A 22,338-nucleotide genomic window follows, 5' to 3' on the forward strand; every position below is an offset into this window, starting at 1 on the left:
AAAGGAGAGAAAACTAAAAAAAAGATGACTACAAAGACAGGATAGGTAGAATTTTAGCAATAACAAATAAAACTAATATGCCTTCTAAAATTAGCAATTGCTTTTTATTTTGGTCTTCCAATATTCAATGCTGCAGCCTATTTTTAAAAAATCTAACTTTGAAATTCCCCCAAGATTTGTATTCTGGATTCTTTTCTCAGCTTTTGTCTCTCTCTCTTTCTCTCTCTCTTTGGTCTATGAATGCATATTTTAATAATAAATTAATGATGGAAAAAAGCAGAAAAGCTTAGCTGCAGAGTGCATGCAATGCACGTTGCAGAGAGCAAGGCCGACGGGCATATTTGGAATTTGGAGAAAGAGCACATTCACAAAATGGTGCCCCTGAAGGCTTCTCTACAAAATGGCACCCAAAGGAGATGTGGGCAGTCAACCAAATCTTCTGTGACATTCTGAGGCCATCTCCTTCCTTAACTGCTTTCTCACCAAGCGGGCTCACTTTAATTAAACCAAGCACTGTGCTGAAGTATCTACCATCTTTATCCTCCAAGAAGACCTGGGAAGACATCTTTGGGGCATTGTGGAATACAGATGAAACCACAATCCAACCTTTTGCTTTGCAGCAGCCCAACTTTCTATATATGGATAGTTTTAAGTGAATAGATCTCTTTTTCAAAAAAAAAGTCCATTGGGGCAGGACGCCTGACGGCCACCAAAGAAAGCACTGACTTTCTCAACCTATTCTTGGAATAAAAGTTCTCAGCTTCAAACTCCTAGTGTTTCCAGTTGAAAAGATCAGGTTCCCTTGAGGGGACAAAGTACTGGCGTGAAGCCACTTAGGACAAATAAATCTGGCTTGGATATTCTATTACCTCAAAGGGCAGAAAAGGTGGGTTTCTAAAAACCCAATAAATCAGTGTGAAAGTTAGATGGAAGAACTGGCCAGTCCTAACCAGGAGCTCCAAGAGAGAATGACACAACCGATCTTTGTGGTGGGTGGGAAGGTCCCTCTAAGGTAGGTGTGACCAAGGCAAAAATGAAGTGTCCTTCCATTTACACCGACATGCGATTACAATGAACTCTTAACAGGATGGCTTTCTAGTCTCATGTTTAATATTTCCCCACTCAGCAGCGTGAGAAACTACACGGTGGAAATGTTGGGAGGGCTATGGAGGGGTTGAAATGCAGCAACGGTGTGGAACTCACCCCTACAACAGCAATCAGAGCTGCCAACTTTAATGTGCTCTGTGGTGGGACCTGGGATGGAGCTGCCTGGCCCTTCAGTTGAACTGCAATATTTACAGTGCTTTCAATGCTAACTTTTTTTTCATACTTCAAAGGCTCTTTTCATTGGCTCAGAGATGGGATGGTGCTTCTGTAAAATAACTTCTCAAGTGTTCCTATTCTGCTGAACTTCCTGGCATAAAAGCAGAGGAAGATCAAGGTTGTAAGTAAAGTTCTCTACGTCCATCTCAAGGAGATACACACCGGGACTGGCCTTCACTTACCTCTCACCAAGATAATCTCCAATAACCGTTTTATTTAGCCCTTCCCCTTTATAAAGGAACTGAGCGATGTCCTCTGGAGTATTCTGTAGGAGATCATTTTCAATGAGAAACTGAATTCCCTAAAACAGCAGAAAAAAGGAAGACAAGAATTCAGGCTTTGTTCCTCTTTATCGAAATCTACATTCCGGAAATATCAAGAAGCTTGAGAGAACATTTTCTTTTCAGCAAGTAATGACCCTGCTTGTTAGTCCAAGGAGCAGAAAACAAAGTGAATATTCAGCAGATTCAGCAATAGGAACAGTTTGCAGGGGGCGTCCGTCCGCGGAGGGTCAAAAACGTCAAGGTGTAATCAAAGCCTGTCCCCTTTTGAAGATAAAAAGAGGTGGGGCTTCACTTACACGGTAGCCACTGCCATCTTGACTTTTTTGACCATCTCCTGCAGATGCCCCTGACACTTTGGACAACTTTTGCTCTTTTTTTACACTTCTTCTTAAGAATGGAGAAGTCAAGTCAAGAAGAGAAAATTGAAACTAATGTTTTTTTCTTACTTTCCTGTTCCTGGTTGATTGAACAAGGAAACTCATCTACCCAAAGCTTTGGCAATCTCATGGTTGGGTTGACACATGGCTAAATACCATACTAACCCATGGCTTGCTTTAACCATGGTTGACTGAACAAGCAATTGGGATTACCTATAATGTTAAGCTATCATGTGGCTTGCTTGATTCTGACTTAGTGTGTTGTACAAACTCAGCCTCTGCTGGTTGGGCTCTGTCCCTTCTTCATTTTTTTTTTTGAGAGAGAGATGCATTTGAACATTTTGACTCACATTAGCATCAATAGAATTAAATACCATTTAGAAAATGGCATTTTAACTACACTTTGAAACGGGACTTAATGGGAGCAATGCTTTGGCAAGATTTATTGCTCTTTCTCATTCTCGAGACAGCTGGAGCCAGAAACGGCTGGAATGGAAATACAGTCCTGGGTTCCTTTTTCCAAACAAACAGGCATAAAGTTCAAAGCAGGTTTGGGATGAAGGAGGAATGGGGAAAAACAAACGTATTTTTGACAGAAGAAACACCGAGGTTGATGCCAAAAGGCAACCGGTGCTGACTGCTCCTGAGGAAGAACAATGTCTTGAACTCCTTTATCAGCATAAGCCCAATGCTATTTTATCAATCTTGGAAACTATTTTTAGTCTCGAAAAAAGCGCAGTTGCTTTTCACTCCCTTTCTGCCTGTGTGTGCAGAAAATTGCTACCGCAAAAACTTCCCTAAGTATCTAGCCAAACTGCAAAACCCAAGAATCAGATTTCCTTTTGAAGCTACAGCATGAGGCAGTGTTTTGTTACCAAAAAGGATTAGGTTTCCTTCCACAAAACCACCAGGAGTAAAGAAATTTGTTGCAATTCAAAAGCTCGTCAAGGGATCTCCTGTTTTCTCTCTCTCTTATTTTCTTTCAGCTCTACGCTTCAGAAATTCCTTTCCTGTTATAGGGCCTGTTTTCTGGAGATCCAGATGTCTCCCAAAAATGAAGTTATCGTCCTCTGAAACAAAATAAAGATAACCACTTAGGGAGAAAACAAGGCTCCAGATGTATTTAGCTCTTAGGATGGAGGGAGGTGAACAAGACAAAACAGACTGTGTGTTGGCAAAACTGCCTCTCGGAGATCTAATAAAGAAAAATGGGAGAATGAAATAAAGAATGAAATGTAATAAGAAAGATACATTTCCAGAACGGACTTCGACAGCACACACCGATGATGCAGAGCTCTGTTTGTTAGACTTCTCCAGCAAGGTGGTCCATTGGAGATCAGGGGTGTCCATGGAGGTGGGTTAATAAAACAAGATGGCGGTTGCAATTGCATGCTTGCAGTTGCCATCTTGACTTTTTTAAGGTCCTCCTTATGGACCCCCGAGAGCTGGGTAGCTGAGGCAAACACCAATGCTTTAAGGAAGCTGTAATGGTCTGTGAGAATGACTTTGGGAGACAGGTAGAAGAGCTGCAGACTAGGCAATGGTCAGGCAAATGGCAGCTGAGCCCGCAGAAGGAATGGGGGCATGGCAAACATCTCAGAAGGGACTCTCCCTAATTTCTTGGACTGTAAAGGGGAGAGGGGAGAGATGTACTTCCAGACTTGCAAGATCGATGTCAGCCTTGTGAGGTAGTCCAGACAAGAAACATACCCAGAAGTACTAGCCCTATCTTTATTGTAAGGTTACATTAACAGAACCTTGCAAGTCTGAACAGAATTTTGCAAATCTCTCCCCCGTTGCCTTTATAGTGCAAGAAACTAGGGAGGATCCCTTCTGAGACATTTACCCTGTCCCATTCCTTCTCTGGGCTCAGCTGCCACTTATCTGACAGTTGCCTTGTCTGTGACTCTTCCTCCTCTCTCCCAAGGTCATTCCCATATACTATGACAGAAGCTGTTGGAAGTAGCACTTGGAAGGAGAGAAACAAGCAAGTAACACACCTTTACACAAAGACAATCCATTCTGAGTTCCATCTTGGGGCTGTCCTTCTAAGGTACCACAATCTACAATCTAAAAAATGGTTTTGCAGCAAACTATTTTGATGCCATTACAGATACCTCCTGAGAAACCCATATTGTGAACCCAATGGTTTATGGCTTAGAACAGTGTTTCTCAACCTTGGCAACTTGAAGACGTGTGGACTTCAACTCCCAAATGCTGGCTGGGGAATTTTGGGAGTTGAAGTCCACACCTCTTCAAGTTGCCACAGTTGAGAAACACTGGCTTAGAGTATGGGATGAACTCCTCCAACTATGGTTGATTGAATAAATGGTGGTTAAACAAACAATGGCTTGGGGCACATGAAACAACTCAGCCCAAAGTAAAGATTCTCAAGAACCAGAAAACATCTCACCTTCTTGGGATCCATGTTGAATTTTTTTCTTCCCATTGCAACTTGCTTATTTCTTTGGGTAGCTTTACTGTCAGTTTGGAGGGAAGAGAAATGAAAAAGGAACACCATTAGACAAAAAGACTTGTCTCCATGAAATATATTTCCACCATTAAATTTCAGGCGTTATTTACAGCATCATAGCACCCGATGTAGCCAACACAGAAACTACAGCCTAGTTGAATCTTCCTTCTCGAAGTTAAAAAATTGTTATTAACTCAGACAAAAATCAGGAGTTGCCTTGGTTTTATTGCAGAGAGTCAGAAATGGCATCTACATATTTTGACATACCAGAGCCAGGAATTATAGGGTTTTAACCCACAGACCAGTTAAACTGGATTCATTCAAGCCAACTGACAATATAATACACTGAGTGTCTGGACTGCCAATAAGTGTTTAGGTCTTCTGGTTTGCTAGCACAAACCCACAACAGAAACGATGGCAGAGGCTGAATAAATGAATGAAGGACGTTGTGCCAAAAACACCGTGAGAATTGCAGGGTTGTGCCAACGGCAAGATGCAAGGCTCTTTCCAGTCCACTCTCCAAAAAGTTGATGCAGAAACATCAACCATCATATCCTGAAGACCCTTCAGCCACTCTGAGTCCAGATGCACTAAAATAACACTCTTCGTATAAGAAAAAAGGTTGTTTCTTCCCCCCCCCACAAAGGCAACGAAAATTACATTTTTGCTTGCTAAGACCCAATGGCAGTTTAAGATATAAAACCCTTTCCTTTGCTTTAAAATGTATGTCTGCTCTGGATGCAGAAACGTGTGTCTCTTGCAGCAAAGGAGAAAAGATTATACAATAAATTGAATAAACAGAGAGATCTGATGGGAAAGCCTACATTTATGGACGGCAGAAAAGTTCCTGCTGGCAGATAGAAATTTTCAGTTGCACCCCAAATTTAGAATTTGGTAGGGTCTGTTTAGAGAAAGGGAGTGTGTGAGTCTTTGAACATGGATTGCTTTGTATGTTATGTGAATGTTTTGTGACATATGATTTGTTGTGTTTAAAATGACATTGAAGGTCAGGTCCTACTTGTTTCTTTGTTATTTGGCACTTAGACACACCCAGCATTAAACCACAGTCTGTTTAATCATGGTTTGTCAATTCAACTAACTGGCTGGGTCAGACTCCTCACTAAGCCCATAAACCTGGCTTTACAAGCTACTGTGTGTTGTTTGGCCCAGACAATACACTGCTAAGCCACCGTATACTAGATACAACATATGAACCCAGTCTTTCTGCCCCAATTTCAGTATGACAGACATCAAATGTAAATGGGGCAACTCTGTTGAATGGGTAGTCTTGCAACATGATGTGCAAATAGGAGGGTCAAAGGGAAGGAGCAAGAAACACTGTGTGCATCATGACGCAAGACACCAATCTTGTATTTGCATCGTGTGCGTCATGACACGACGATGCCTGCAACATCATTTTGATGTCGTCATGGATCCTACCAGATACCAGTGTTCCATAGCCCTCTGAGGAAGAACATTATGGCAACAGAGGGATCCACTGGACCCCTTCCTTCAGCCCAAGAAAATAATCTGCAAAGAACTTGTTGAGTTACTGAGCAGAGCAGAGCAAAACTTCTTCTGCTATCTCTCTAGGACAGTGTTTCTCAACCTCAACAACTTTAAGATGTATGGACCAACTCCCAGAATTCCCCAGCCAGCCATGGGAGTTGAAGTCCACATGTCTTAAAGTTGCTGAGGTTGAGAAACATTGCTCTGGAGACTTGAGAGATGAAGGTCAGGACATCAGCCAAAGGACCATGACTCACAGAACTGGAGAAAAATCACAACTCCCCACTTTGTCCTAGCCTGCAAAAGCTGACCTCCCACCCACCCCCTTTTCTTCCTCCCCTTCCCTTGGTCTCCTCAGCTTACAAGCCTGATCTGAGCCCCTCTGAGAGACCAGCACTACCTGAAAAGTGGGCAAAGAAATGCAGCTGATACCTAACAAATAACGAATATATTGTCCATGAAGCCCCACAGGCCAAACCAACTCACCTTTCCTCTACGCTCGTCAGGTGATCGATCTCAGTCATAACTTCTTCAATCTCAAATTTTAACCGCTGCAGAAAGAACACAAGTCACAGTATTTTGTTGGTAATACGATTGTCGTGTTGTTGGCTGGATTCTCTGCCTTGTCCTTTATTTTGTTCTGTTCCTATTTGTCTTTCTTGGTTTAGTTTTTTTTGGGAAACCGTATTGCATTTTCTTTTCTGTGCCCTATTGTGAAGCCCCCAGAGTCATTCTGGAGTTGGGCAGTGCCTACATCAAATCAATGAAATTAAAATAATGGAATTATAGGAGCTCTCCCATAAAATGTACTCATGGGACGGCATTTCTTCCTTTTTCAAAAAAGGAATTTAGATACTTCATAAATCTGGGGGTACCTTTATCTGCCATGTCACTTTATTCACATGAATCTGAACTAACTTCTCTTAGTAGCAATTATTAAAAAAAACAACTCTTGAGTTGAAAAACAGCCATTTAATCCAAGCCAGGAGACGAGAAACTTTATGAATGAAAGGAAAAGGATTTACCTCGATATCATCAATTAATTCTTTTTTTCTACGACGGATGTTTAAAAGCTCTTCTCTCTCCTCCACAGAAAGATCATCGGGCACTGGAGGAAAAGAAATACACACTTATGAACAAACTAGAGCTTGCCCTAAGCTGAGAACTGGTGGCTGGTTGAAAATAAAAGGACATACGGATTACTTCATCCTTTGCCCATAAAGAGAAACTCCATCAACTGAGTGAATATTATTAGTTTAATAGCAAAGACCTCACGTCAGGTTTATTTTCCCATAAAACACTCAACAATGATTAGCAAGGAACTCCATTAGATGCGCACATCCGCATGTTGGCTAATATAGGAGCCCTTCACTTAGCTCGAAAATTATAAAAGCCATTTGCTCCTCAAACTCCATGAAAAGCAGAGGCTGAAACAATTAACAACATTAAATGGTTCCATGTCAGTGGCAAAGTGCACGCATGGAGACATTTTAAACTGCAAGTGTTTTTCCTTGTCTACAAACAGACCCATTTCGGGAGCCGAAAAGGAAGAGCATCTCTGTTTCAATCAACGCGGCTGCTGAAAAAAGTTCATTTTTGACCAGCTCTTTTTCATTCTGCAATGGAAATGGGCTATAATCTTTATTTAAGATTTAACAGCTACAGGGAATTACATTATTCTGCTCAGTGATGTATAAAGTTGGGCAAGGAAAAGGAAAAACGAGAGAGATGTCAGCATTTTTGACGGGAGATTTTATGGGTTTTTTCATTTTAAAAAACTCAACTCATCCCTACGAAAGGCCAACTAGGTTTAAAGACGTTTCAGAAAGTAGAAACCGAAGCGATCGAGTTTTGGGTCATCACCCATTTTGATATATCGGAATCATCCAGAGAAATATCACAGAAAAATACTGGTTGACGGAAACTGCTCTCACCAACTGGAATATAACAATAAGAAGGCAAAATTCCTCAACCCAATTTTTGCACAGGAACTTTGTTTTCAACACTGCTTTCTTTTCTAGTTGTCAGAAACCCCTTACAATATTTTTTGCACGCTGCTACTGTTGAGCTAGAACAGTATTTTTCAATCTTGACCACTTTAAGATGTGCCGACTTCAACTCCCAGAATTCCCCAGCCAGCTGTTGGGGTTGGAGTTGAAGTCCACACATCTTAAAGTGGCCAAGATTGAAAAACACTGAGCTAGAAGGATGCAAATGGAAAAAAAAAATCAAGGACGTTCTTTCAACTAAAAAAACAAGACATTTCCTGGACAGTCCAAATTACCAAACACAAGTGCCCCTTAATGGCATCTGGAATTGTTGCATTCAAAATTTCTATTCCTTTTAGAGCCCGAACTCACAAAAGAACTACTTGCTTGTTTCAATGTTTGGCCCAAGCGAGAAAATTAATTAATGTTTTGTTCAGAGTCAACGAAGCCCTTTAAAGCGAGGACTATTTTTATCCAGGTTTCTAAGAAGAGCTCTTGCATATGAGAAAATAGGGACGATTAGCTCAATATGACAGAGTTTTTTAAAAAAGGAAATTACAACCTTATTTTGAACGTTTTTCTTGAAAATGGCCTTCATGGTATTGCTTTCATCTACCGAAGCAACATGATGTTTTGCATAATTCTTTATAAATATGTCCCTGTGTCTCAGGGTATATGTCTGTTTAGGTACCTAGGTGTCCATGTGAATGCATGAATCTCTGTATATATTTATCCTTGTACATACATGTAGGCATGAGAACCAGTGTAGAGTAGCAGTGGTTAAGGTGCTAGATGAAGATGAAGCTGGTTCTAGCTTCTGGATCTGAGTTCCCCCTCAGTTCCAGAAGCTCCTTGGGAGACTCAGCACCTCTCTCTCTCTCTCAGCCCCACAACCAATATAGTTCAGTGGTGAAGGTGCTGGACTAGGAGATGGGAGACCCAGGCTCTAGTCCCACTCAGCCACAGAGGCTCCCCAAGGGACTTTGGGCCAGTCCATCCTTGTCAGTCCAAGATCCAGTGTGATCTGATGCTGAAGGTGCTGGACTAGAAGATGGGAGACCCAGGTTCTAGTCCTTCCTTAATCAATGAACCTCACTGCTCTCTGCCTAATCTATCCTAACAGGGTTGTAATTTGGGGGGGGGGAGATATGGACAGAAGTAGTAATATATAAATCGATATGAATAGAGATTCATACAGAAGATTAGTTATCTTGGCAAGCTAGTATGGTGTTATGGTGAAAGTATTGGACTAGGGATGGGAAGATCTAGGTTCCAGCCCTCCAATAGGCATGGAAGCCAGCTGGGTGTCTTTGGGTCAATCCCCTTCTCTCAGCCCTCAGCTGGGAAGTCGAAAAACTTCCATCTAGCAACCCACACTAGGCCAGTGCAGTAGATTATGGTCTATAGTCCTCCATGAAGAGCTTTTCATCCTGCAGCGTATTGCTTCCAGCTGATAACACTAGTAGTGATAATAATGTCTCTGTAGATCTGTGTAGATGGATATAAAAACTTTAAAACAGCAGGAAGGAATAGCTGGTCTTTGGTGGAACAGAGCTCCATGTTTTGAAAAGCTTTTCCCAGAAATGTCCTAGACCTGGCTGAATTGGGTTGGCCATTAAGCAAAATTATTCCAGGGTGGGCTGGATTAAGAGCTGTAGGATTCTTTGGACAAAAGTAAAGACGACGCATTATAAATAATTTTTGGGAGCAGCAGAAGGAAGTCTCCATATGTAAAACAAGAAACATATTTTGGCTGCTCTTCCAGGAACATACCTTTGATCTCCCAAAGATTTGGACAGCAAGCTGATACCATGTAGGAAGTCTAGAGGATAGGCTCTGTTTGGTTAAGTATTGTAGTCGGGCCCTAACATTCACAAGCCAAGTCAAAAATTATCCCCCACCCACCCACTGTCTTAATTTCCTTAGCAGTAGAACATTAGTAATCCTTCAGTTTACATATTTCTGAAAGCCAAGAACTATGAAAAAGCAACTAATAATAAAACCTAACCCTGCTTCAGGAGAGAGACTGCTCTGCAACTTAACCAAATTTAACAAATGCTACTGTTCATAAAGGGAAAAGATTCACATGTTTCTTCTTAAAAAAAATTACAAATATTTTTATACCTTCAGTGAAGATCGGCAGGTGCTTCGCCTTTTTAATAATCCTCCTTCCACTTTAACCCACTGTCATAAATCTGATTCATCTATGAAGTATTTTTCAGACCACGGCAACAACCAGAGTCAAGCTTAGACCTACTTGGCCATGCAGATCTTTTCACTCAACCAGCACAAGGTCTCCATCTTCCTTTCTGGCAGGTGCCATGTAATGTTACTGATGAAAGAGAGGCACTTGGTTTTATTAACAGAAGGAAAAGGCGATTTCTAAGGTGGGTTTGACATATTTCTCCCTGATCATAGTGGACCAGTTTGGATGCCACCCTTACTGGGCTTATAGTTAAGCACTGAAATTGCCATGAAGATCATGGTTGGCCAGCTATCTATGCATGGTTCATAATTGGAAGGGGGCGACAAGCATCATCTAGTCCAACTTTCCTCAATGTGCAGGAAAACCAACTCAACCATCCATGAGAGGTGGTTCTCCATCCTCTTCTTAAAAACTTCCAGAGATGAAAAACCCACCGTCTCCATAAGGAGACTCTTCCACTGTTGTACAGTTGTTCCTAAGTGTTCATTTAAGCATAACTACTGGATAAGCTGGTTCTGGATCTTACATACTGGTGGAACAAGCGTAAGCAAGCTACAATGATATAACCTCAGGGTGCTTAGGGAGACATATGCGACCTGGGGAGTACAAGTTGCTCAGCCTTGGTTTCACACATTATGGAAATCTAACCACTCCAGCACATCATCCTTTCTAAATGCATCACGGAGAAATATACTTCGGTTAAGGACAGAATCATCTTCACAGCTTCACAACCTTCACAACAAGGGGGCAAGAAAGCAAATTGAAAACTTCTGAACAGATAATCCATAAAATAACCGGACGACCATTCTGCTCCTTGGGTGGCTGCACCATTCCCACCACATTAGCTCCAACTTCAGAGCTACTGCAGCAAAGCAAAACCTTAAAATGCCAATTAGATTAACTGAATTCCAACTGCTTAACAGTTTTGTCATCCTGGTGCTAAAAGACTTGCTCCACTTATTCCTTCCCCATTTCTTGGGTACACACCACATTTAAAGAGGAGAAAGCAGTGAGTTCACTTCCTTGTATTGGGCTACGTGCCCAGACTGCAGCTGAACTTGATCTTACACTGAGTTTCTTATCGCCATTAATTACATTTTAGAAATGTAAATCAAATCAAATTTAATGTTTCTCCTGCCTCATCCCACACTACTTTCCCAAATGCGTCCCTCAGGACATCGTTCAAAAACTCAGTATGTTCCTTGGCCTAAAAAACATTGGACAGACACGCTCTGCTTAAATTTTAAGAAGAATGAGAATGTGGGAAAGAAAATGTGGCTCAGAATTTTTTGTTGGATTTATCAGGTATAACCTGTTTTATTTCACCATCCATATGCTTCCACCAGACTTTGGAGTTTGCACTATTCCAGACATATCTGAGTTACATCATTAAGCTGAATTAAAACAAACCTTATCAAATAGTTTCAATGCTATGATTTTTTTCCAAACAACGTTAGTTTAATCTTAGTAATAGGTCAGGATTTTTAGCAGATGACTTCTGGTTTTGAGGCATTTTCACACGCTGAAAAGATGCAACTCTGGGGGTAGGGGGGCACATTTGAAGGCATTTCAAGCTTCTTAAGACTTTCAGTTCAATACAGCACAAGTTATTTATTTACGTGTTCTAAATTTCTGTTGTCACAATTTACATGCAGACAACCTTTGAGACAATCCAGAACAAAATTAAATTTGATTTAATTTCTATTAGGCGAACATAGAGTTGATATGATGACACTCTGATTTTTTTTCCTGATTTTCCTCTTTGTTCTGTTTGAAGATTTCAACTGGGTGGCAACTTTAGGGCACACCTATGGGGGGTACATATTGCAGCTCTTAAGCCCTTAAATTCTACCTCTTTCAATATTCCCAGTTATTACAATAAATAAATGAATTTTTAAAAAAGACATAATCCTGTAAAATTCGTGTAGTGGCCAACTTTGATTCTACATTATTTTTAGATTAACATCTAAGCTAAAAGCAGCTGTTACAATGAAATAAACCAGTCCAATCCATTTTTATAAACAGATTTTCTCAGCAATATTACTCAACTTCTCTCCAAACACACACTTTCCTTCTACTTAATGGTGGTTATCTTAGCCAGCTTCTGTATAACATTTATTTATGCAAATGTGCTTAACCATGGCTTAGCAAATAAAGCACAATTTCCTGGATTTGTAGAACACACTAAGCCATAGCCACGCTAAGCACATCATGACTTGCCACATTGGATGAACCAGACTTTCATATTATATTTATTGCCTGGGATGATTTTCCCCTAGAAAAATGTTCCTTTTGGAAATTGTACTTCTAAGGAGGGAAAGGATCTCAGTTGCCTTTTTTCTTAACCAAACATGCTGAAGACCCAGCTCTCTAAATAGCTTTGGCCCTCATGACTTGTTGCTTGAAATTAACATCTTCGTCCAAAAAGTTAAAACAGGGTGTAATCTTGAACTGGTGTTCAGAAAGGCAGTTCTTCTGCTCGTGGATCCACTTTCTCGCAAAGCAGATGAACATCTTGGCTTCAGAAAGTGGAGGGCGTAAGTCTTCTACCTAAACATTGGGACATCCTTCTCTTCACCTTCTCACCCTGCAAGTTCATGGGGCCACGTCCCACCATCACAGCAGACCTGTCCAAATTGGTTCTGGAGATTATCTGGGTCATTTGGCAAATAATAAAACATGAAGAAATGAACAGATGGTCTATCTAGATCTTCCCACAAAGAGCAAAGACAGATTAGACAACGGTCAAGTCAAAGCATTGTTTGGTAAAGGAGTCACAGGAAGGGGAACACTAAGAAGTCACACGTTTCTCCTGAAAGTCCATTATGTCTTCACGTGGCTTGGCAAATGTTTGTTTAGCTCTTTAACAGCCAGATAACTGAACACTTAGCTAGATGTCTCTTACCCCCCCCCTTAATTACCCCAGCGATACAAGTAGTCACATTTTGAAAAATACATATTTAAGCTCAGATAATACATGCTTTCTATTCTCATCTGTTCTTTTATTTTTTTTCCATCACACACCACCATCTGATAACAAGCAGGTCTATAATTTGTGTACTCTGCTGTCATCTCTCACAATGTGCTTTTATAGCATGAATATAAACGGCTTGGAAATGGCCAGACAAAACACAAAAGTAAACTCTTTTACAATGAAGTGATGGATTCTCTCTCTCTCTCTCTCTCTCTCTCTCTCTCTCCCTCTCTCTCTCACACACACACACACACACACACACCATTTTTAGAAAATAAAGACTGTCATTCTGTTCCTGTAAACAGATGCATCTTTCTCACAGGCTTCCTTTCCTGGGTTACCTTTAAATGATAGCATTTTGTTTAAGAAATTATGCCCATTTTTTCAATGTTATGGCACGATGTTACTGCCCTGAGTTCTGGTGATGGCTTCTCACATCTCACTATGTTGTTAAAAGGGCTCCTTCTTCTTGATCTCCCATGTCGTATGAAGCCATTCCTATGGTTTTTAAGCCATCGTTTACAGTTTTGTATTATGTAAGGACCCCTACTGTGACAATTAAAAAACTATGGTTAAACCCAAGCTTAGTGTGATGTGTGAACTGCAGATGTAATCAATCTGTGTTATGTATGAACTAGGCCAACAATTGTGGTTAGTTTTAATTCATAGATGTAAATGGACACCGGAGACGAAAACTTAGTAATGTGAAAATATGTAACACACAGCATCTTGTTTTAAAAGAGGAATTTCAGATTTCCTGGGTTGTTTTTATTCAGCAATATTTGATTAGTTATTGCTCAGTTAGCCCTGGTTGGGGTTTAAGGAAATAAAGAAGTGGGTTTGGGGGATCAACCTCAGGAGAGAAGCAATGCAACTCACAGACAGATGGAGAAAGAGCATGGATCCGTTTTGTATATTTTGTATATCCAGGATGAATCTCCAAATATTCATAGAGGAAAGTTTCAGAAGGGTGCTGACCAAGTGTTAGAAGAATAGGTCCTAGTTCTTTCATACTCCCCTTTGAACAAGACTTGAGTAGAAAGCAAATCAATCTATTTCTGTTCAAGGTATATTAAAGACAAGAAAATCAATGAGTCTGCAATTCTGTGCAAAGTTCACTAGATAAGGTATCACCTCCAACAGAAGCTACACCAAGATAAATGCCAGGAGCTTTGGCTGAAGGACAACCAGCTTTTGGAAGAGTCAACCACCCCAGTTGCGGGAGAGGTCACAAGATAACTGGCTTAATTTAAACCAAGAAATCAAAGAATGAGAGGTTTTAGTGCTTTCCCCCTTTTGCTACATTAGAAATTATAATTTGGGGGCCATTTTGCAAAAGAATAAGGCCTTTCATAGCTTTTAGGCCAACCTGAAATCTCTGGACAGCACCCACATACACTCCACTGTAAACTATGATGAGGACACATAGGGATGTGTGAAAAAACACTCAACATTGTTCAAGCTTATAGTAGCTCAACAGGACAAAGTTCATACATGAACAAAATTAAAAAATGGAAATAAGGAACTTGGAGTTTTATGTCCTGGGTTGCCCCTCTAAGACTGAGAAAGGAAAAATATTTCTTTTTCTAGATATGGTCATCGCTAATAAAGAAGAAAGAGCTAGGGAATATATTCTTTTTTACAAGGTTCAACATGAACCTCCGAAAGAGCCCAGACTCAACGTCAGAAAAGCAAAGGGGGAAAAAAGAGAAGAAAAGAAAGACATTTCAGCAGAGAAAAGGGGGGGGGCAATTCCTGACCAGTAATATTAGTACCACATGTTACTAAAAGAGGCAAGGCTCCCCCAACCCAACCAACTAAGATTGTTGATATGTTCAAGCCAAAGAATTTGAATTTAGCCAGAAGAAACGAAGAACGTGTTTCCTAAAACAACAATTCCTCTTATGTCTCAGATAAAAGAAAGGAATGTCTCTGGGGTTTGCTGCAGCTAAATTAAGAGAACTAGGTCCTGCGTTTTGCACACTATTGTCCTATTAGCGATCGGCCTCAGATCTCCTTTGCCAAGAACTCCCCCTTTTTTCCAAGACATCTTGCTTTGGTGTAGTCCTTTCCTCAGAATGTTTTACCTTCCGCAGCTCAGAGGGTGCCCAACGTTCACATGCAAGAAGTATCTTTGGTTCCCATTGGCCTAACTGAAGAAGCAAATACCTGCCAAAACCTGTTTAAGGGCCCTATTTGAAACAATCAGGAAGCCCCTCAGGAATCCCTTAAACTAGTTTACAATTCTTAAACTTGATTGTCCTTGAAGAGCCAGTCTACCCAACTCAATATGACTTACAAGAAATTGACAAGTAAGAGCCAATATCATCTGCATTTGATTGATTATGTGCCATCAAGTTGTTTTCGACTCCTAGCAACCACACAGATAGATTTTCTCCATGATGATCTCTCTCTAACCTGGTCCTTCAGCTCTTCCAATGGTGCCCCCATCGCCACTGTAACTGAGTCCCTCCACCTTGCCGCTGGTCATCCTTTTCTTCTCTTTCCTTCCATCTTTCCCAGCATTAGAGTCTTCTCCAGAGAGCTGGGTCTTGGTATAATGTGTCTGAAGTTGGATAATTTGAGCCTGGTCATTTGTACTTTGAGCGAGAACTCTGGGTTGATTTGTTTGATGATCGGTTTGTTTTCTTGGCTGTCCATTGTACAGATAGCCCCCGACTTACAACCACAATTGGGACCAGAACTTCCATCGCTAAGCGAGGGAGTCTTTAAGTAAGTTGTGTCCAATTTTGCAACCTTTTTTGCTGCAGTCGTTAAGCGAATCATGTAGTTGTTAAGTGAATCTGGCTTCCCCCTTTGACCTTGCTTTTCAGAAGCCCCCTGGGAAGGTCCCAAATGGCAATCACATGACCCTGGGATGCTGCAACTGTTGTAAATACATGCCGGTTGCCAAGTGCCCAAATTTTGAACATGTGACCACAGGGATGCTGTGACAGTTGTAAGTGCAAGGACCGGTTGTAAGACACTTTTTTCAGCGCCATTGTAACTTCAAATGGTCATTAAATAAATGGTCATAAGTCGAGGACTACCTGCATTCTCAGGAGTATATACCCATCCATCAATTCCATCTCAGGCATTGAAAATATTTCCTCTCTTATGCATTTAAGACATACTTAATACGTCTTAAATATATCTTAAATATTTAGATTAGGAATAAAAGGAGTGGTGGACTCTCCTTTGCCTGAGATGAAGCAGAAGTCAGAGGCCCCTTGGTCTGGAATGGTGTAATCGTGGATTCCTGCACTGGGGAGGGGGTTGGGCTAGATGATCCCCCAGGAGCTTTCCAATCTTTACATTCTATGAATCCACATCAGGAAGAATTTCCTAATGGTAAGAGCAGTCCACCAACGGACTGGGCTACCTTAAGAGGTGGTGGAATCCCCTTTGTGGAGATGCTCAAACAGACGCTAGATGGCCATTGGTTTGGGATGCTGTAGTAACAGATACCTGCACTTAGCGGGGGATGGAGTGGATGACCTTCACGATCCCGTCCAACCCTTACATTTTATGATTCTAAACAGGACACCAAGCAAGGCCTAAGAAACAGCCCATTGCACGTATAACTGTGGCAGTGATAAACATCAGCTTCCCAGCCTTCGGAGCGTCCAATCGTGGGATTTAGCAAGGCCCAACCATCCCCCCTTGTTCCATCCTTGTTCGACGCCACTGATGAAAATCAACGTGATTTATTCTCATGTGCTCTTCGGCAAGCCACCCGCATCAACTTGTGTTGCATTTTACTAACAGCCAAGAAACAGACAGGAAGCAAAACGATTCCCATCTGCAAGCAAATTTAGAGTGCTGAGTCTAGATTTAGATTTAATTCTTGGCTGGTTCCTGACAGCCGCAGTTCTGGACGCTAATTTGTACATCTAAAGAGATCCGGCCGGTAATCAAATCCTCCAGTTTGTTATCGCTGGATGTGGCGCTACACAATTGCACTGTGAACTGCCTACTCCGAGGCACAGAAAACAACGGCAAATAATAATTTTTCTATCTCCGGGGGGCTGAACGGTTGTTAATTTGGAGGCTGTCACTTCCCAAGGGTTCATCTATTGAATGGTGACCAAGAGGAGACCAATTAATCCGATACAAAAGCCCCCGTGCCAGCATTATGCAAAAAGCCAGATGAAACGTTTGCAGCCCCATTAACAGAAAGAAATCCTTGGAATCTTTAAACCAGCAATATTTGATTAGGCACAATTCATGCCCACAAACGTCTTTTTCGACTATGCTGGGTTTCTATGCTTGCAGGGTTAACCATTCGATTTTTTGGTTTGGCAGAAATCCATACTATTCCTCCATTTAGAAATCCCACGTGCATCATTCGTGGGATTGAGAAACTCCCCTCTTTTCCCAGACAAGTTGCCAGGGCAGATCTGTGGCCAGTTATTTCTGAAAACCTAATATCAAGCATGCCCACGCACTCTTCCAGAACATATGGATCTTGTCTGAGAGTTCCTTCACCACTGGTTTAGGGATCGGCACAACCACATTTAATTATGGCTGATGGACATTATGTAGGGGTTTAACTTTAACCAATCCGCCCCTCCAAGAACACCGGACCCTTGTACCATCCACTGTTTAACCATGGTTTATTGAACAAGGGTTCTTGCAACACTTAAGCCATGAACTATGAATTACAATGACACCCCAATTTATCAAATCTTGACACAATGCACTTCACATGCAACAGACCAAATACCCATGGTGACTCAGATCATTAGCATCATGACATCATTGCACAAATGATCCAAATCATGTCACTCATTTGATGACATCAATGCCCAAATGACATAAAAGGGCATCGTTTGCCTCATTTGTGCAAAGAAGCCATGACAGAAATGACGTAAATCAGAAATAACATATTCTCTGATTTAACAGACAGTTGGGAATAACAGACACTGCTAAATGGTCCGCTAAATCAAGATTCTGCTAAATCACAATCCGCTAAATCAAGGTTTCATGGCATAAACTACAGTGATTGAGTTAATACAGCCTCCTAAGCCAAAGCTAAACAAACCATATTGTGGCACAGCGCTATGTGTGAACATGGTAATCGGGCCTTTCCACTGACAGTAAAATGTCGCCTTTGTGGCTGGATCAACTCCCTCAACCTTTGCACGCTGACACATGCAGTCTGGCTGCGGTATGTTGCAAACAAGACGAAGTCTGGCTCCTAGAACTCCGGAGAAACCAGGTTTTGATTCTCTTCCTCTGCTTTAGAAGCAGATACAGCATGAGCCCCACATGTTTTTTCACCCTCTGCTTTTCAACTGGAGGGAGAAAATATCTGCCCCACCTCCTGCCGGCAGAAAGAGGGAGCAAGTAAGGATGGGTACGTCCTGATGTCATAGTGGAAATGAAGCAGATAGCATAATCCTCACCATTTGCCCATCATGGCACACCCAGCAACATCGTGGCTTGTACTGGACACCTGTGACTGGAAATGCTGAGGTTGGAACCGGGGATTGTGGGGCAGAGAGCCCTCATCACACTGCTGCTCCTAAGAGTTCCATGAAATCCACTCCAACAGATTCAGAAAGGTTACGTCTTTAACTCGTGGGCAGTATTTTCTATTTTCATAAGAAGCCCAGCTCCCATATGGACCATAGCCAGAAGAATGAATTCAGAGCAGAGCAAGTGATTTTGATGGCACCGTGACTGGTGGAATGTGCCAATGCTATAATTAGATATAATTAGATTGTATTGCAATACCTAATTATAGTTCCCAGATGCATATTATTAACTCGATGCTAGCCCAGCCTCCATCAACAATGGCATTACATATGTATAAGAACAATGCCACTTTAGGACTTTAAAAGCAGAAGGAATGGTAGGGTGAATTGGTATCTGGTGATCAAGCCCACTTTGATGCTAACTGGGGATAGGTTTGACTGACTGAGCCAGGACCTCTCTTCTAGGAACTTGGAAAAGATATAATCTGAAAATTGCATGCCGATAACCTTCATTAACTTCATTTGTCCAATCCAGAGCCCTTTCTGGAAAGAGGAAACTTGGTGACTCAGTCACACCACAAATAGAATTTTAGAGTCATTTTCTGAACATTCTGAAGGACATTTACGACTTTTGAAGGGACAATTTTTCTGCTCCTCAATTAAGAAAGACATAGACCATTTAAAATTGCAATACACTTTAAAGTAGCCAAGCTTTTAACCCAACCCAAAGGCTTTGCTTGATCATACAAGCAAAAATGAGAATATAGCAACTCATAAATTCTAAATAAAAGTAAAGTAAATGTATGTTTGATGGGAAGTAGGCTTTACATGAGAAGCGAACCCTTAAAATCTGGTTCTTTTGAAGATGGGTCGATAAGCATGCAAGACGTTTGGAAGCAATAGGTCTTGTACAAATATTTTGAGAGAGTGGCATAACCACTGGGTGCCATTTTCTTTTTTTTAAATAATTTTATTAGATTTTAAAATAAGAACAATAAAAGCTAACAAAGACTAATGTTAAAGATAAAGAAGGCAAAAAGAAGGAAAGAATAAGAAAGAAGAAACAAAGTCAAAAGTGCAGAAAAAAAGAAATACAAAAAGGAATGACTTCCAACTTTTCTCACAACAGATATAAGTAACAATTTACACTCAACTCTGACTCTAAGCTTACAACATCACTTTCATTTTTTCTATTGTCCAGTATCGATTCTAGTCATCAAACCCATACAACATAATTTCATTTTTTTTTTCGGTTTCATGCAGGAAGTCCAAAAAACTGGTGGCATTTTCCATTCGACCCAAAGATCAGCTCTTCATGAATGAAGCCTGGCCCTGTTTCCACACCAATTCAGGACCATTCAAGATGACAATTTCTGGAGGCCTACAAATAAATCAACGTTCAAAGCTAAGTGCTTTTCTCTGCCATTCATGCAGACACTATCCTTGTCAGTTCCTTAATCTGGATTATTTTAAGATGCAGGCAAGGATGGAAGAAGAAAGCCATCATCTGCCAAACAGCGAGGATGTGCAAGGACGGACAAGATGTAGATAATAAGTAATTCCTTCACGATTTACTACAGGATAAATAACTCAACAGGCTATTCTGATTTTGGAGCCCAGCTACTAAACATACCGACTATCTGCAGGAAATATTAGCCACTAACTTCACGACTGTATCTTCTCCCCTGCTTTTTTTTTTTTTAATTTCTATTTGGGGGAAAAGACTGCAACAGATGTGGACATCTATAGTTTTCCAGGTGTTGCGAATTACAACTCCCAGCAGTCCCAGCCTCTCTGGTCAATGGCAAGGGATGCTGGGAGTTGTAGTTTAGGGATATCTTGAGGGGCACAGGTCCCCCACACCTAACATGGAGAACTAAGGTTAACCAGTCCCTCAAGACATTTTCTCCTTAAAAAAGCGAGTTTTTCTCCGTTTCTCTAAAAGCACAGGAAGATTGCATGAATTGCCATCAAGAGCACAGGCCTTTCAGCTGGGAAGCCTGTTGTTTTTTATGATCCAACTATTACTTAATTTTGAAAGGAAAAATAAAAATTTGCAGGCACCAACCATGGAAAAACTAAACATGTAAGCTGTGGGTTTTTTTTAATTATTTCAATATGGCCTCTCAAAAACAGGCCTGACATGGAGAGACAGATTTCCTGTTTGCTTTTCCTCGAATATTTTTACACCACGTCATTTTTTTCCCACCCTGCCCTCTTCCTTGAGAATTTTTACACAATGAGTTCGACCTGACCACCACGAAACCAAGCTCATTCACAAGCAAAAAAATCTCCTACAGCTGGATCCTGTATTATTCCCAAATGAGCGAAAGCCATGTTTATAATACTCAAGAGCCTAGTAAGCAGTGGGAAAATCTGACCTACTTTGTGATAAATTAATTTTCCCAACATGTGACCCAACCGTTTTTTTCTGTTTTGTCCCATATATGCACATGTGCCTTGCATCTGATTTTAAAAAAAGATTTAAAAAAAACTGTAGAAATTCCCCCATCAATGAATTCCATACAGACTTCTCAAAGCAATACCATGAATACATTCGCATCTGAAATCTACCCTCCCACCAATTCCACCGACAGGAGAATTACATCTACTTCGTCTTCCTTACTGGTTTCCTCAAGGCTTTCAGAAAAATTATAAGCATTTCTAGGCATACAGGATCCCCCAAGACACTTTTTTGATGCTCTGGAGACGTTTTAAGCCACTCCTGGCAGGAAGAACCGAGCAAGAAATATGCAGCACGAAAGTCAGCTTCTTCAGGAATTTGTGAAATGTTAATGCAAGCAAAGCCTCCAGAGTTGGAAGCAGTCTTGATTCCCTTTTAAAATAAACTTTCTCCAGCAGACACACATATAAATAAATATGTGTGAAATCATATTCTCTTAACTGTGCAACACACCTATTTCCACACTATTAGCATCTGTTGAAATCTCACTTTTGTTATGTATGTTGCTATGAAACAGTCAAGTACCAAGAGGTCCTTTTGAGACAAGCTATAACACACAGTCACACCGCTGGGCCCAAGGGTGCACTTCTCTTTGCTCAGCTGTATTCCCACAATAGCTTTCTTGCTTCATTTTAAGAAACTGGAACCTCAGCGCTGTAATCCAGAGTGAGGGCTGGGGCATATACTTGCTCCCACAACTGTGCTAAGAACAGCTTAACTTGGTTAATTTAGTACTGGCTAAATAGAGTTCTCACCCAAAGCACAAATGATCAAGCTCAAACTATTGTATTTTGGTCAAACTATCCCATGTGGACCGTTATGCCAAGACCCAGCTCTCTGGAGAAGGCTCTAATGCTGGGAAAGGTGGAAAGAAAGAGAAGAAGAGGATGACCAGCAGTAAGGTGGAGGGACTCAGTTACAATGGTGATGGGGGCACCATTGGAAGAGCTGAAGGACCAGGTTGGGGGATAGATCATCATGGAGAAAATCTATGTGGTCACTAGGGGTCAAAAACAACTTGATGGCACTTAATCAATCAACACGAAGACTTAGTTCTCTGGAGAAGTCCATAATGCTAGAAAAGGTGGAAGGAAAGAGAAGAAGAGCATGACCAACAGCAAGGTGGGTGGATTTAGTGACAGTGGCAGTGGTTGCACCATTGGGAGACCACCCAGATAGACCTTCTCAAGGACAATGTGTCCCCAACCTGGCCCTTCAGGACATATCATTCTGGAGAAGATGTATGTGGTTGCTAAGAGT

The 22,338-nt window shown here is 41.1% G+C and overlaps 1 protein-coding gene across 2 annotated transcripts in view; it reads right to left on the reverse strand.

Moving 5' to 3' along the window:
- Window positions 1–22,338, reverse strand: part of CYTH3 (cytohesin 3) — a 54,344-nt gene that overhangs the window by 19,474 nt on the left and 12,532 nt on the right. For both annotated transcript variants that reach the window (XR_015797421.1, XM_088148073.1), the window contains exons 2-5: window positions 6,992–7,074; window positions 6,453–6,517; window positions 4,398–4,464; window positions 1,506–1,624 (exon numbers count right to left, since the gene is read on the reverse strand). Coding sequence is in view for 1 of the 2 variants with exons in the window: in XM_088148073.1 (XP_088004199.1) it covers window positions 1,506–1,624; window positions 4,398–4,464; window positions 6,453–6,517; window positions 6,992–7,074 (334 nt within the window). In the remaining variant the exon portion in view is untranslated. The remainder of the gene's footprint in view (window positions 1–1,505; window positions 1,625–4,397; window positions 4,465–6,452; window positions 6,518–6,991; window positions 7,075–22,338) is intronic.

Source organism: Python bivittatus, unplaced genomic scaffold, assembly GCF_059951505.1.
Source record: "Python bivittatus isolate LINGU-HERP-01145 unplaced genomic scaffold, Pbiv_v1 ctg000560_np1212, whole genome shotgun sequence".
Classification (NCBI taxonomy): domain Eukaryota; kingdom Metazoa; phylum Chordata; class Lepidosauria; order Squamata; family Pythonidae; genus Python; species Python bivittatus.